Raw genomic sequence first — 15,300 nt, 5'->3', positions numbered from 1 at the left:
CACACCATTACGCTGTGGTGTTCCAGGTGGCGTGAGTTGTGAAACTATTCCACATTGTTTTAAATGAAGGCCAAACTTGTAACTCAAATATTCGCCTCCGCGATCAGATCGTAGAAACTTTATTTTCTTGTCATGATGATTATCAACTTCACTCTGAAATTCTTTGAACTTTTCAAATGTTTTAGACTTGTGTTTCATTAAGTAGATATACCCATATCTGCTCAAATCATCTGTGAAGGTCAGAAAATAACGATACCTGCCGTCAGCCTCAACACTCATCGGACCGCATACATCAGTATGTATTATTTCCAATAAGTCAGTGGCTCACTCCATTGTTCCGGAGAACGGAGTCTTAGTCATCTTGCCCATGAGGCATGGTTCGCAATCATCAAATTATTCATAATCAAGTGATTCCAAAAGTCCATCTGCATGGAGTTCCTTCATGCGCTTTACACCGATATGACCTAAACGGCAGTGCCACTAGTATGTTGCACTATCATTATCAACTTTGCATATTTTGGCATCAATATTATGAATATGTGTATCATTACGATCGAGATTCAATAAACCATTCACCTTGGGTGTATGACCGCAGAAGGTTTTATTCATGTAAACAGAATAACAATTATTCTTTGACTTAAATGAATAACCGTATTGCAATAAACATGATCCAATCATATTATGCTCAACACAAACACCAAATAACATTTATTTTAGGTTCAACACTAATATTAAAGGTAAAGGGAGTGTGCGATGGTGATCTTATAACCTTGGAATCACTTCCAACACACATCATCACCTCGCCCTCAACTAGTCTTTGTTCATTTTGTAACTCCTACTTCAAGTTACTAATCATAGCAACTGAACCAATATCAAATACCCAAGGACTACTATGAACACTAGTGAAGTACACATCAATAGCATGTATATCATATATACTTTTGTTCACTTTTCCATCCTTCTTATCCGCCAAGCATTTGGGGCAGTTCCGCTTCGAGTGACCATTTTCTTTGCAGTAGAAGCACTCAGTTCCAGGCTTGGGTCTAGCTTTGGGCTTCTTCATGGGAGTGGCAACTTGCTTGCCATTCTTCTTGAAGTTCCCTTTCTTTCCCTTGACCTTTTACTTGAAACTAGTGGTCTTGTCAACCATCAACACTTGACGCTTTTCTTGATTTCTACATTCGCTGATTTCAGCATCGCAAAGAGCTCAGGGAATCGTTTTCGTCATCCCTTGCACATTATAGTTCATCATGAACTTCTAGTAACTTGGTGATAGTGACTAAAGAACTCTGTCAGTCACTATCTTATCTGGAAGGTTAACTCCCACTTGATTCAAGCGATTGTAGTACTTAGACATTCTGAGCACATGCTCACTGGTTGAGCTATTCTCCTCCATCTTGTAGGAAAAATACTTGTCAGAGGTCTCATACCTCTCGACTCGGGCATGAATCTGAAATACCAATTTCAGCTCTTGGAACATCTTATATGCTCCTTGGCGTTCAAAATGTTTTTTGAAGTCCCGGTTCTAAGCCGTAAAGCGTGGCGCACTAAACTATCAAGTAGTCATCATACCGAGCTTGCCAAACGTTCATAACGTGTGCATTTGCTCCTGCAATAGGTCCGTCACCTAGCGGTGCATTAAGGACATAATTCTTCTGTGTAGCAATGAGGATAATCCTCAGATCACGAACCCAGTCTGCATCATTGCTACTATCATCTTTCAACTTATTTTTCTCTAGGAACATATCAAAAAATAAAACATGGGACCTATACACGAGCTATTGATCGACAACATAGATATGCAGAAACTATCAGGACTAAGTTCATGATAAATTAAAGTTCAATTAATCATATTACTTAAGAACTACCACTTAGATAGACATCCCTCTAGTAATCTAAATGATCACGTGATCCATATCAACTAAACCATGTCCGATCATCATGTGAGATGGAGAAGTTTTCAATGGTGAACATCACTATGTTGATCATATCTACTATATGATTCATGTTCGACCTTTCGGCCTCAGTGTTCCGAGGCCATATCTGCATATGCTAGGCTCGTCAAGTTTAACCTGAGTATTCTGCTTGTGCAAAACTGGCTTGCACCCGTTGTATGTGAATGTAGAGATTAACACACCCGATCATCACGTGGTGTCTCGACACGACGAACTATAGGAATGGTGCATACTCAGGGAGGACACTTGTACCTTGAAATTTAGTGAGAGATCATCTTATAATGCTACTGCCGTACTAAGCAAAATAAGGTACATAAAATATAAACATCACATGCAATCAACTTGTGCCTTTGATCTCCATCTCCAAAGCACCGTCTTGATCACCATCGTCATCGGATTGAGACCTTGATCTCCATCGTAGCATCGTTATCGTCTCGCCAACTATTGCTTCTACGACTATCGCTACCGCTTAGTGATAAAGTAAAGCAATTACATGGCGATTGCATTTCATACAATAAAGCGACAACCATATGGCTCCTGCCAGTCACCGATAACTGTTACAAACATGATCATCTCATACAACAATTTATATCATCACGTATTGACCATATCACATCACAACATGCCCTGCAAAAACAAGTTACACATCCTCTACTTTTTTGTTGCAAGTTTTACGTGGCTGCTATGGGCTTCTAGCAAGAACCATACTTACCTACGCATCAACACCACAACGATTTTTCGTTAAGTGTGCTGTTTTAACCTTCAACAAGGACCGGGCGTAGTCAAACTTGATTCAACTAAAGTTGGAGAAACAGACACCCGCTAGCCACCTGTGTGCGAAGCACGTCGGTAGAACCAGTCTCATGAACACGGGCATGTAATTTTGGTCCGGGCCGCTTCATCCAACAATATCGCCGAATCAAAGTAAGACATTGCTGGTAAGTAGTATGACTATTATCGCCCACAACTCATTGTGTTATACTCGTGCATATAACATCTACGCATAGACCTGGCTGGGAAGCCACTGTTAGGGAACACAGTATTTAAAATATTTACCTACAATCATGCAAGATATATCTAGGAGATGCATAAAAACGAGCGGGGAGAATGTGTCCACGTACCCTCATAGACCGAAAACGGAAGCATTTAGTAACGCAGTTGATGTAGTCGAACGTCTTCACGATCCAACCGATCTAACTATCGAATGTACGACACCTCCGTGCTCAGCACAAGTTCAGCTCGATGACGTCCCTCGAACTCTTGATCCAGTTTAGGCCGAGGGAGAGTTCCGTCAGCACGACGGCGTGGAGACGGTGATGATGAAGTTTACCAGCGCAGGGCTTTGCCTAAACACTACGCGATATGACCAAGGTGTGTAACTATGGAGGGGGCACCACACACGGCTAAGAGAAACTTTGGTGTGCCTTTGGGGTGCCCCCCTCCCATGTATATAAAGGGGGAGGAGAGGAGTCCAGCCATAGGTATGGCGCGCCAAGGGGGGAGACCTGCAGGGAATCCCGGTCCTAGTAGGATTCGCCCCCCCCCTTTCCTATTCCCACAAGGAGAAGGGGAGAAAGAGGAGGAGGAGAGAAGGAAAGGGGGGCCCCCAACCCTAGTCAATTCGGTTTGGGCTTGGGGGGCACGCGCCTCCACCTGGCCGCTGCCTCCTCTCTTTCACTAGGGTCCATGAAGGCCCATTAATCCCCCGGGGATTCTAGTAACCCCCCGGTACTCCGGAAAATACACGAAACACTTTGGAACCATTCCAATGTCCTAATATAACCTTCCAATATATCGATCTTTATGTCTCGACCATTTTGAGACTCCTCGTCATGTCCGTGATCTCATCCAGGACTCCGAACAAACTTTGGTTCATCAAAACGGGAAACTTATAATATAAATCGTCATCGAACGTTAAGCGTGCGGACCCTATGAGTTCCAGAACTATGTAGACATCCCCGAGACACATCTCCGGTCAATAACCAATAGCGAAACCTGGATGCTCATATTGGCTCCTACATATTCTACGAAGATCTTTATCGGTCAAACCGCATAACAACATATGTTGTTCCCTTTGTCATCAGTATATTACTTGCCCGAGATTCAATTGTTGGTATCATCATACCTAGTTCAATCTCATTACCGGCAAGTCTCTTTACTCGTTCCGTAATGCATCATCCCATAACTAACTCATTAGTCACATTGCTTGCAAGGCTTATAGTGATGTGCATTACCGAGAGGGCCTAGAGATACCTCTCCGATAGTCGGAGTGACAAATCCTAATCTTAATCTATGCCAACTCAAAAAACACCATTGGAGACACCTGTAGAGCATCTCTATAATCACCTAGTTATGTTGTGACGTTTGATAGCACACAAAGTGTTCCTCCGGTATTCGGGAGTTGCATAATCTCATAGTCAGAGGAATATTTATAAGTCATGAAGAAAGCAATAGCAATAAAACTGAACGATCATAACACTACTAGGGAAAACCCTAGCAGTAGCGCTGTTTTTGTGGTCACTAGTAGCGCGGGTAGGCGCGCTACTAATAAGGCGCTACAGCTATTGCTTAGCAGTAACGCGTGCCGCACACACTACTGCAAGGACAAATAGCTGCAGCGCTTGTTCACTCCCACGTTACTGCTAATGTAACTACTGGCAGCGTGTTTTCTTTCCATCGCTACTAGTATTGTTTTATTATTATTTTTTTAGTGTATTTATGCGCCATCGTACAAATATTGGTACAATACCAGTTATGAGGTTTACATCATTATGTCCATAACAGCGTGTCAAATGAAGGTGGATTAGGTTCAAGTGGAGGCAATATGTGGTGCATGTCAAAAGTATACTACTAATCCAAAGTTGATCTAGTTTGGACTAGTAGTACTTTCGATGTGCACCACATGTTGCCTCCACTTGAATCTAATCCGCCAGCACAAGCTATTTAATCATCATCATAATCATTAGCACCAACAATATTTATTTAATCACCACTAACACTAGCTAATAATAATCATCAGTCATTACCACCAACACTAGATATTTTATCATCATAGTAATAGTGTAGCACATCATCATCCTCAAACTCATTTCTAGATAATCACTCCTGCTGCTCTCTCTTAGGTAAAACAACATAAAACATGTGTAGCTCTCCTCCTTGATCAAGTTGGAGCATGCAGATGAACCTGTCTCCTAATTTTGGGTAGCACATTTGTTTGCTGCCCCCTAGTACTTGTCTGCGCTCCCCCATCACATATCTGGTCCAGTCTTGCACTATTAAGCATTCATCGCTGATCTTGAATGCACTAAAGTAACATGTAGGATATCTTGGCCGTAAGCTAATAATACTCATGGTACCTTTAGTCTCGATCCCATAAGGCACAACATTCATCGGGAGTCCCTGTTGAAGAACATCGTATGGTCACATACTTAGCAATGAAGTTTAGCTTCATAAATAATGTATGGAAAAGATGCACTGAGGACAAATAGTAAAAATCTTACCATCCTTCCTAAATAGATGTGACCGTAGTTCATGACGAACACTATTGTTCGCACGTTTTCAGTACTAAGATTTCTAAGTCCAGGAAGAAAATTTGTCTTGACGGTATCAAGATCCTCAAGCCATGAAACATAATGACTTAGCTCCTCGCAGTTTAGTTCAGCCCCGGGACAGTAGTAGGTCATGTCTACCAAGCGCTGGACATGTTTGCTTGCACCGAAATAAGCTGACAATACAAATTAGTTGTCAACTATTTTTGAATAAACAATATCAAAGACATAAATATGGTTGAGAAACTTACATTTTGGTGTAACTGGAGGCGTCTGCACATCGACCCAGATGTCGGTATTACCTTCAATATCATCTTCCGGACGAATATCAAAGGTGATAACCATATCAGGCTGAAATGCATAAGTCTTGCATAGTGCTCGCCATGTTTTGCATCCAAAATAGGTGTAGTCATCTGAATTGTATAATTTTGCGGGGAAAATATAACCATGCTCGGTCTTCAAATAAACTTTCTTTACCTCCATAGTATGACTGAAACCTATCTTATCCAATACAAAAACTCTTGCATGGCAGGGCATACGCTAGTAGAATAGTAAAAAAATATAAGTTGAAGCAAATGAAGCAGATGTCATGCTTAATTACGAAAAAAGACTTGTCGTTGTGACTTACTGTATCCACTTCGAAGTTCTTGTCCAGCTTGATGCTGAAGCGCCTATCATCATCTAGGAAGATTCCGTCGCACAGGCCGCGCTCGTCTTCGCAGTATTTGCAAATACTGAAATCCTTTTTGTCGTCAGACATTTCCTATGTTCATAGTTAAAACATTAATTGAAAATCGATAGAAGACAACTACCAGGATACTCAACACACAAATCCGGGGCACTCGATATTTCCTACATATTCTGGCAAAAGTCATGCCAAAATTCACAGAAAAATCCGGCATGACCTTTGCTAAAATAGGATATATCGAGCGCCTGAAATTTGCCGGAACGGAAATGAATCAACACTCTGGCAAAACATAGGCCACTCGGAGGTGTAACCTGCAAACATGACCGGCCACTTGGATATTGAGCAACACAAGATATACATTTCAAAATATCTTATAAGACTCAAATTAGCATGCATTCAATAAGCAAAAGTAAATCATCTCATGCGTCCGTACATCATCGAATATTATCACTAATACATCCCGAATAGTGTCATACATATAACATCACTAGTACAACTAAAACCCTAGCACACGACGGGTATCGGCGCGGGCGGTGGACACCCACAGAGAAGGAACCATCACGGGATCATAGCTCCAGTGAGATCCCTGGAGAACCTGCCAGGTATTGGAGAACCTGTACTCCAACGCAAACAAGTAGCGACGGACGTGTGCGTCCTCCTCACTGACACGGTGACGCACCACCTCCGCGGAGTCCTCGAGCCTCTGGACCGTCAGTGGCCCACGCGACCGCCACCAAAGAAGGTTCAGGTCAACGACAGGCTGGCTCCTCACCAACCTGCGGCCCCCGGTAGGTAGCGCCTCCCAGTACCACCCCGGCGGAGCCCAGTCCCGGACATGGCCCATCTGGTCAAGCAGGTGTCGTCCTCCGCCGACTCGACGACGAGGATGTGGGATAGGCATCGTCCACGTCGATGCGGGAAAATTGCTTTAACTAAAAAAAATAGCAACAAGTTCTTACTAACTAGTTCTATTAATTCAACTAGTTCTTACTAAAAATAAACTTACTATAAATAAAAATATTCTAGTACCTAGTTCTTACTAACTAATTAGTACCTAAGAACTACTGCCCTAATTACCATCTAATTTGATGAACCTATAGGGGTGGAAAGTGGTACCGGATATTCCAATTATCCAACTATAAAGTGAAATAAGTGGTCAAATTTTACTCGTTTTATGATTCATCTTAGAAATTTGATTCGTTTCCTCCCTTACATGAACCCTAACTCATTTGAGCCGCATCCGCATCCGATTCGTTTCCACCCTAACTAATTTGATGGAGGTAGAAACCCTAGGCAGAGGTAGGGGAGAGGGAGGAGCAGGCGTGCTCACCTCGGGTGCCTGCGACGACGGAGGGGCAGGCGGCGTCGAGGTCGTGGTCGGGGCTCCGGGGCGGCGTTGAGGTCGGGGGCGGGGGCGGCATCCCGGGCGGCGTTGAGGTCGAGGGCGGGGCCGGCGTGGGGAGAGCGCGCGGCGGCCGAGGGGCGACGGCGGCGGCGAGAGTGGAGTTGATTTGGGGGATGAAGTGGCCGTGGGGAAGGACGAACCGCGTGGTTAAGTCAGAAGTACCAGTAGCGCGTTCCTGAAAGGGCGCTACTGCTAAGTTAGCTACAGCGTGTTCTGGAATACACGTTGCAGCTATAGCGATTTTCTGCAGAACCCGCTACTGCTATTCCTTTCTCCTTTTTTCCCTTTTTTCTTTTATTTTTCATTACATTTTATTTTTTCCCTTTCTCCTTTTTCTATTTCTTTCATTTTCATTTACTTTTCTACTTGTTTTTCACTTTATTTTATTTCTGTTAGCAGCAGCGCTTTACACATAAGCGCGCTGCAGCTAAGGAGATTAGCAGTAGCGCTGGGCCATTATACGCGCTACTGCTAGGTTGGGCTAGCCATGTGCGCCCAGTTCAAACGTAGCAGCAGTGCTTTTCGCTAGTACGTGCTACTGCTAAAGTCATAGCAGCAGCGCGGTTTATTTACGCGCGCTGCTACTAAGTAGCAGCAGCGCTTGATTTTGTACAGCGCTACTGCTAAAATTCTATGTATAGGCTTTTCCCTAGTAGTGTAATGCTAAGCTAACAGGTGGGTCTTGTCCATCACATCATTCTCTAATGATGTGATCCCGTTCATTAAATGACAACACATGTCTATGGTCAGGAAACTTAACGATCTTTGATTAACGAGCAAGTCTAGTAGAGGCATACCAGGGACACTGTGTTTTGTCTATGTATCCACACATGTATCAAGTTTCTGGTTATTACAATTCTAGCATGGATAATAAACATTTATCATGATATAAGGAAATATAAAATAACAACTTTATTATTGTCTCTAGGGCATATTTCCTTCAACGAGTATCCCTGAGTTGATTATACGATATGCATCAAACAATTTCAGATTCATAATACTCAATCCAACGCAAAGATTGTGATGCCCCTGATTCAATCCTACACTAATCATACACGCAAATCTATATGATCAAGATCAGGAACTCACAGGAAGGTATCACAACACAATTCTAGACACAAACCAAAATAATACAAGCTTTATATTACAAGCCAGGGGCCTTGAGGGCTCGAATACATAAGCTCGATTACAAACAAGTCAGAGGAAGCAACAATATCTGAGTACAGATATAAGTTAAACAAGTTTGCCTTAAGAAGGCCAGCACAAACATCTACGATGATCGAAAAGGCAAGGCCTCATGCTTGGGAGCCTCCTAACTACTCCTGGTCGTCGGCGGTGTCCACGTAGTAGTAGGAACCCTTGGTGTAGTACTAGTCATCGTCGACGGTGTCGTCTGGCTCCTGCGCTCCACCATCTGGTTGCGACATCCGAGAAGAATGGAAAAAGGGGGAAAAGGAGCAAAGCAACCGTGAGTACTCATCCAAAGTACTCACAAGCAAGGATCTACACTACATATGCATCGGTGTTAATTAAATGGGTAGCATCTGTGGACTGAATTGTAGAATGCCAGAAGAGAAGGGGAAGCCTAGCCTATCGAAGACTAGCATCTTCAATCATCTTGCAGCATTAGGAGAGATAAGAGTAATATATTATAATAATAGTAACTATGTTGTAACATCGCCCAGAGATCACTTCCTCGACTCCCTGCGAGAAAGCAATCCCGGAGCAATCAGTTCCATTACATGCCTCAGCATCAAGTTCTAGTGCATCGATCGGGATACAACTCCGAGGGGTCCGTTACCGTGGACATGGATATTCGAATAGATAGAATACTTCCGTGTAGGGGTGCACAAACTGACCCAACACACTCGATCAACTCCGGCCAGACACACCGTCAGGTCATGACCGGCCTCGGCCGACCAACACACCGTAGTCCTACCTAGGCTCAACAAAGACGCTAGCACGTCAGTCTATATCCTAAGCGCCCAGGGGTCTATGGCCCATCGCCCTTTGCACTCCTGCATGTTGCGTACGCGGCCAGTGAGCCGACATGGACGAGATCATCACGAGCGGCACGACCGCCACCACCTCCCCCAGGTTCCAGGTGCAAGACATACAATGGACCTCGCTGGCAACATGGATGACGAGCTCGACTATGGCAAGGAGGAGGAGGAGAAGCGGGCGCCTGTGTCGGCAAGGAAAGGGAAAAAGAAGAAGCGAGGGGCCAGGACCGGTGAGCGGTGCGTCAAGTGGACGTCCAAAGAAGACGAGTGCCTCACCGAAGCATGGAAGACCGTTTGCCTCGACCCGATCACTGGCACGAACCATAAAACCGACACGTACTGGGAGCGCATCAAGTCGGAGTTCGACGAGCGCAAGTTGGTCGACCCCTACTTTGCCACCATGCACATGAAGCGTGGCTCGAAGGCCAATCCATTGGGCGATCATCCAAATAGCCTGCAATAAAAGGCATGGGATTGTCGAGGAGATCAGGGCTCGCCCAGAAAGCGGCGCCAACGTCGAGGGTCAGGTATGCACAGACGCCGGCTCTCGGTTCTTTTCACCGTGTGTGTCATCGACACTTGTTCTTCGACGTAGATCGTTCGGATGTTCATTACCCCCGATTTCACTTCTATCTTTGCTTGCTAGTTGTTCGTTCTATCACTATGTCTCACTACCTACCACTTGTTTATCAAGCCTCCCACATTGCCATGTCAAGCCTCTAACCCACCTTCCTAGCAAACCATAGTTTGGCTATGTCACCGCTTTTGCATAGCCCCTCTTATAGCATTGCTAGTTGTAGGTGCAGTGCAAGTTGTTCCATGTTGGAACATGGATATGTTGGGATATCACAATATCTCTTATTTAATTAATGTTGGAGAAATTTAAAACTATAAAGAGGCTAGCCAACTCACCTCCACAAGGCTCCCCCGATTGGAGCTTCGTCGGCCGTCCGATCTGCCTTTCTGGCGCGCTTGAGCCGTTGGATCTTCACAGCAGTTAAAATCAATTTTCACCTCAGAGTTGTTTTGACTGGCCAATGACGAGTTGGCTCATCTCGCGCGCTTGTTCGCTGGGTTGGCGGTGGCCGCGTGCATGAGGTATTGGCCAATCCGCACCTCGCATCCCGCAGCCAATCCATCCTCGCCTGGTCCCACTCCTGCACCAGCCACCACCCAAACCCTAGCCCCCTTTCCCCTCGATCCCCACAGCCTCTCCCGCCTCCTCCATCCCTCCTCCTTGCCTTGCCACGGCCTCCGCCCCGGGGTCTCGCCGCCGCCTGCTATTCCTCCTCCACCACCGTTTCTACTTATCCATCACGATAGCCCCTCCACTTCACCTTCTTTTTCTTTGTTGTCTGTGCCCGTCAGCGAGGCTTGGCTCAAGATCTGGGGCGGGTTAGGCGAGCTCAGTGGTGAGATCGGCCTCCGCCCCGGGGTCTCGCCGCCGCCTGCTATTCCTCCTCCACCACCGTTTCTACTTATCCATCACGATAGCCCCTCCACTTCACCTTCTTTTTCTTTGTTGTCTGTGCCCGTCAGCGAGGCTTGGCTCAAGATCTGGCGCGGGTTAGGCGAGCTCAGTGGTGAGATGAATGGACAGGAGAGGTGGTTGATGAGGGTAGGAAACAGTCAGTCTGTCGCGAGGAGGTCGGCGACAGTTGGCGTACTCCACCCAGCAGATCCGCGCCGCCCCTGCCCAAATCCTCTCCATGTGCGCCGCACCCAATCCCTTCCTCGCTCGTCTCATCCATGGCCAGCTCCCCATCCTCCTGCAGTTCCCCTCCCTTTCTTCCTTCTCCTCTCTCACGACACGCCGCCTGTCTCCATCCCGCATCCCCGCTGCCGCCACAGCCTCTCCAGGAGGCTGGCCCTCCGTGTTGCAAAGCAGCAGGCCAGGATCTGGAGGAGGAACAGGAGATCTCGAGGTCCAGGAGGTGGCTTGGTCGATGCGAGGTGAGTGGGAGGTGATGGCGAGCCGATGAGCGTGGGCGGTCAAGACCACGGTCACTGCTTTGGTGGTTGCGCACATGCCAGCGAGCGCATCTAATGTCACACACCGAGGTGAGCTTCTCTCTCTCTCTCTGAACTTGTACAACACTGCATAAAAATAGCTTGGCCGTGTGTTATTTGGAGATTTTTGCTCCATGTTGTTTCCCTTGATTAGGTTCAGAAGATGATTGTAGCAGTTAATCCAATTAGTATTTTGTTCATATGCTTTGAATACAACTATGTTCAGAGATCATGTTGTATACGCTTAGGATGCATACAATCATTTTTGCAGGTTCAAACAGGAGAAGTACTATCTTGCCTGCCTAAAATTGATAGGAGCTCAGCCTAAATGTTAGATGTTCTTGAAGAAATACATGGAATGTAGGATGGAGAGGTTAGCATGCTTACTCCACGTGTAATAATTTCAAAACTACTGTGTTGTAGTAATGTGTTCAACTAAACCTCTTATTTGGCACATCCATGACGCAAACCAGTTTATGCGTGATGATTTAGGGTGTGTTTTGCTTTTTGCTACTTTAAATTTAAATGCTCAAGAAAATTGATAAGCGTAGATTGCAGTTGAAGAGCGTATGGTCGTAAAAGTTTTGAAGAAATTTCTGAAGGTTGTCATTGAGATCTTTGAAGAGAGATATCTCCTTGTACCAAATGAAGCGGACACTATAAGGCTTCTGCAGATTGGTGCATCAAATGGCTTCCCTGGTATTTGTGGAAGCATAAAATGTATGCATTGGAGGTGGAATCGTTCCTAAAGATCTACATATTGTAGCAGTAGATTTCACTGTGAAACATAAGCTCTTTTTACAGTGCAATTATTAAATTATAGTAGTAGTTTTTCTTGCAGCTTGTAGTAGTAGTTTTTCTTTTCGAAATCAGTCCTTTCTCTGTACTTGTTGATCCTTTTAGTCTGAATTTTCTAGCCAATTCCGGATTTTTGTTTTGCAACATTATGGACGATGCATGTCTTTTATATTGGCTCGGATTGTAAGCTCTTCTTTACATTGGTGACACATATGACCTACATCGTTAAATCGATTGTATTTTTGGTTGAATTTCAAATCAAAAGTCTTGAATTACAATTTCAATTCTTTTTTACTTAGCTTGGCAATCAGTTAACTATCCAAGTATAGCTTACTGAATGACATGTGTTGTCATAAATGAAAGCCGGTCCAGTTCAACCTGTTGTTTATTTATTGGGTCTAAAATTTGACTGAACCTGAACTAAAGTTTAGCTCAGCCTCATTTGACAAACAGATACACACACAATGCAGAATATATCTTCGTTCTTGAATGATATACTATATATATACCTTCATGCACACTGTCTAATCACCAGTGCTTTTTGTTGTTGTCAGTACCATCATGGGTGCCGGCGGCAAAATGACAAAGAAGGAGCGGGAGAAGCAGGAGCTGCTCGGCCGCGCTGGTGCCTGTGAGATCTTCCAGCGTGCGCCGACGGACAAGCCAGCGTTCACGCTGGCCCTCGTCAAGAAATCAATCCTGCCTCACTGCTTCCAGCGCTCGGTGATCAAGTCCTTCTCCGATGTGGTCTATGACCTCGTCATCATCGCGTCTCTCTTGTACGCCGCGTTGGTCTGGATCCTAGCACTCCCGAGCATGCAACAGCTGGGCACCTGGCCGCTCTACTGGGTCGTGCAGGGCTGCGTCATGAACAGCATCTGGGTAATCACCCACGAGTGCGGCCACCACGCCTTATCCGACTACTTGCTGCTCGACAACATGGTCAGAAGCTCATTATCGTCTTGTCTAGCATTACTATTATTCTGAACCTGGTCTGGCCTCAAAATAAACTGAAATAGGGGAGTTGTTGGTCAAACAAATAATTATGCATGTTTGGACACTCACTTTTCTGCACTTTAGTCATCTTTATGGTTTGGGTTCATGAATAATCAGTGGTTGGCATCATTTTATATTTGCACCGTTTGAGTGCCGATTACAGTAGGTCTACATTTTTTAGTCAAAGTGTTTTTATGTTACTTTGTTCTTTCAGTTTTTTGTCGGTAGTTTGTTCAATTTGTATGCTTGGTATTTTTTTGATTGACGGACCTAGAAGCTGATGCAATAATGCATGAACTATATTCCGCCCTTTTTATGCCCAAGGTATAGTTCTCAAATTTTGATGCTATAAACATGAATACACGAGGCAGAGTAGAGAATATGACAAAGTTAGATGAGATTTGTAGTGAAAAGCTTTCTTTCTCTTGTTTACCTACATATCTTGATTGCATGATTAATTCTTCTGGTGGATGTTAGAAATCCAAATACCCCTTAATAGGAAGCTTGAAAGTTCGGTTTTCTGATGGTGAGTTACGTGTGGTTTCAGGGTTATAGATGCCACAAGGCTTGCCTAACAAGGGTGGGTTCCCTGAAAGGGAAGGCTTGCCAACCAAAAGGTGGTTCTTTCTTCTGTTAATTGTTTTGATCCTCTTTTTTTATTTATGCAAAAAGGAATGGTATTGCTTATGTTCTCTGATGAACTGTACCTTGAATTCTTGATTTTGTAATTCACTGAAGAATCTTCCATCACAAACTCTGTTCATTGAGAACTTTACCTGGATATGCTAAAGCTTGCGCACTGATATTTGTTGTTCAGTTAGCGCTGGAGTTGTGCAACTCCCATGTAGTTTTATGATGTGTCAAAAAACTGAAAATTATTGATCCTTATCACTACAGATCATTTCAAGAGCTCGGAGACTGATACGTCTCCAACATATCTATAATTTTTGATTGCTCCATACTATATTATCTACTGTTTTGGACTATATTGGGCTTTATTTTCCACTTTTATATTATTTTTGGGACTAACCTATTAACCGGAGGCCCAGCCCAGAATTGCTGTTTTTTGCCTATTTCAGTGTTTCGAAGAAACGGAATATCAAGCGGAGTCCAAACGGAATGAAACCTTCGGGAACGTGATTTTCTCATCGAACGTGATCTAGGAGACTTGGACCCTATGCCAAGGCATCAGAGAAGGGGTCACGAGGGTGGGGGCGCCCCCCCTAGGGCACGACCCCTGCCTCATGGGCCCCTCGGAGCTCCACCGACGTACTCCTTCCTCCTATATATACCTACGTATCCCCAAACGATCAGATGAGGAGCCAAAAACCTAATTCCACTGCCGCAACTTTCTGTATCCACGAGATCCTATCTTGGGGCCTGTTCCGGAGCTCCGCCGGAGAGGGCCGTTATCACGGAGGGCTTCTACATCATCATAGCCTCTTCGATGAAGTGTGTGTAGTTTACCTCAGACCTTCGGGTCCATAGTTAGTAGCTAGATGGCTTCTTCTCTCTTTTTGGATCTCAATACAAAGTTCTCCCCCTCTCTTGTGGAGATCTATTCGATGTAATCTTCTTTTTGCGGTGTGTTTGTTGAGACCGATGAATTGTGGGTTTATGATCAAGTCTATCTATGAATAATATTTGAATCTTCTCTGAATATTTTCATGTATGATTGGTTATCTTTGCAAGTCTCTTTGAATTATCTGTTTGGTTTGGCCAACTAGATTGGTAGTTCTTGCCATGGGAGAAGTGCTTAGCTTTGGGTTCGATCTTGCGTTGTCCTTTCCCAGTGACAGAAGGGGCAACAAGGCACGTATTGCATCGTTGCCATCGAGGATAACAAGATGGGGTTTATTTCATATTGCATGAATTTATCTCTCTACATCATGTCATC

General features: G+C 44.6%; 1 protein-coding gene across 3 annotated transcripts; it reads left to right on the top strand.

Moving 5' to 3' along the window:
- The first annotated feature begins 11,146 nt into the window (after positions 1-11,146).
- On the top strand, positions 11,147-14,340 carry LOC125537084 (fatty acid desaturase DES2-like). Of its 3 annotated transcripts, XM_048700378.1 has the most exons (5): positions 11,147-11,660; positions 11,881-11,982; positions 12,168-12,329; positions 12,962-13,349; positions 13,951-14,340. In XM_048700378.1, exons 4-5 carry the CDS (start codon positions 12,969-12,971, stop codon positions 14,038-14,040), a joined length of 471 nt encoding a protein of 156 aa, XP_048556335.1. In that variant the 5' UTR covers positions 11,147-11,660; positions 11,881-11,982; positions 12,168-12,329; positions 12,962-12,968; the 3' UTR covers positions 14,041-14,340. The 3 variants fall into 3 exon arrangements, with proteins under 3 accessions (XP_048556335.1, XP_048556336.1, XP_048556334.1); XM_048700377.1 differs by lacking the exon at positions 12,168-12,329 and having other exon boundaries at positions 11,149-11,660; XM_048700379.1 differs by lacking the exons at positions 11,881-11,982; positions 12,168-12,329 and having other exon boundaries at positions 11,148-11,660.
- The last annotated feature ends 960 nt before the right edge of the window (positions 14,341-15,300 follow it).

This window comes from Triticum urartu, chromosome 2, assembly GCF_003073215.2.
Source record: "Triticum urartu cultivar G1812 chromosome 2, Tu2.1, whole genome shotgun sequence".
NCBI classification, from domain to species: Eukaryota; Viridiplantae; Streptophyta; class Magnoliopsida; order Poales; family Poaceae; genus Triticum; species Triticum urartu.
The sequence above is the reverse complement of the archived record's forward strand: the minus strand, read 5'-3'. Positions and strand labels throughout refer to the sequence as shown.

Coding starts and splice junctions, on each gene's coding strand:
- LOC125537084 (XM_048700377.1), top strand. CDS start 11,945: ATGTTCTTGAAGAAATACATGGAATGTAGGATGGAGAG. Junction 11,983..12,961: donor ATGGAATGTAGGATGGAGAG/GTTAGCATGCTT, acceptor TGTTGTTGTCAG/TACCATCATGGGTGCCGGCG. Junction 13,350..13,950: donor ACTTGCTGCTCGACAACATG/GTCAGAAGCTCA, acceptor GTGTGGTTTCAG/GGTTATAGATGCCACAAGGC.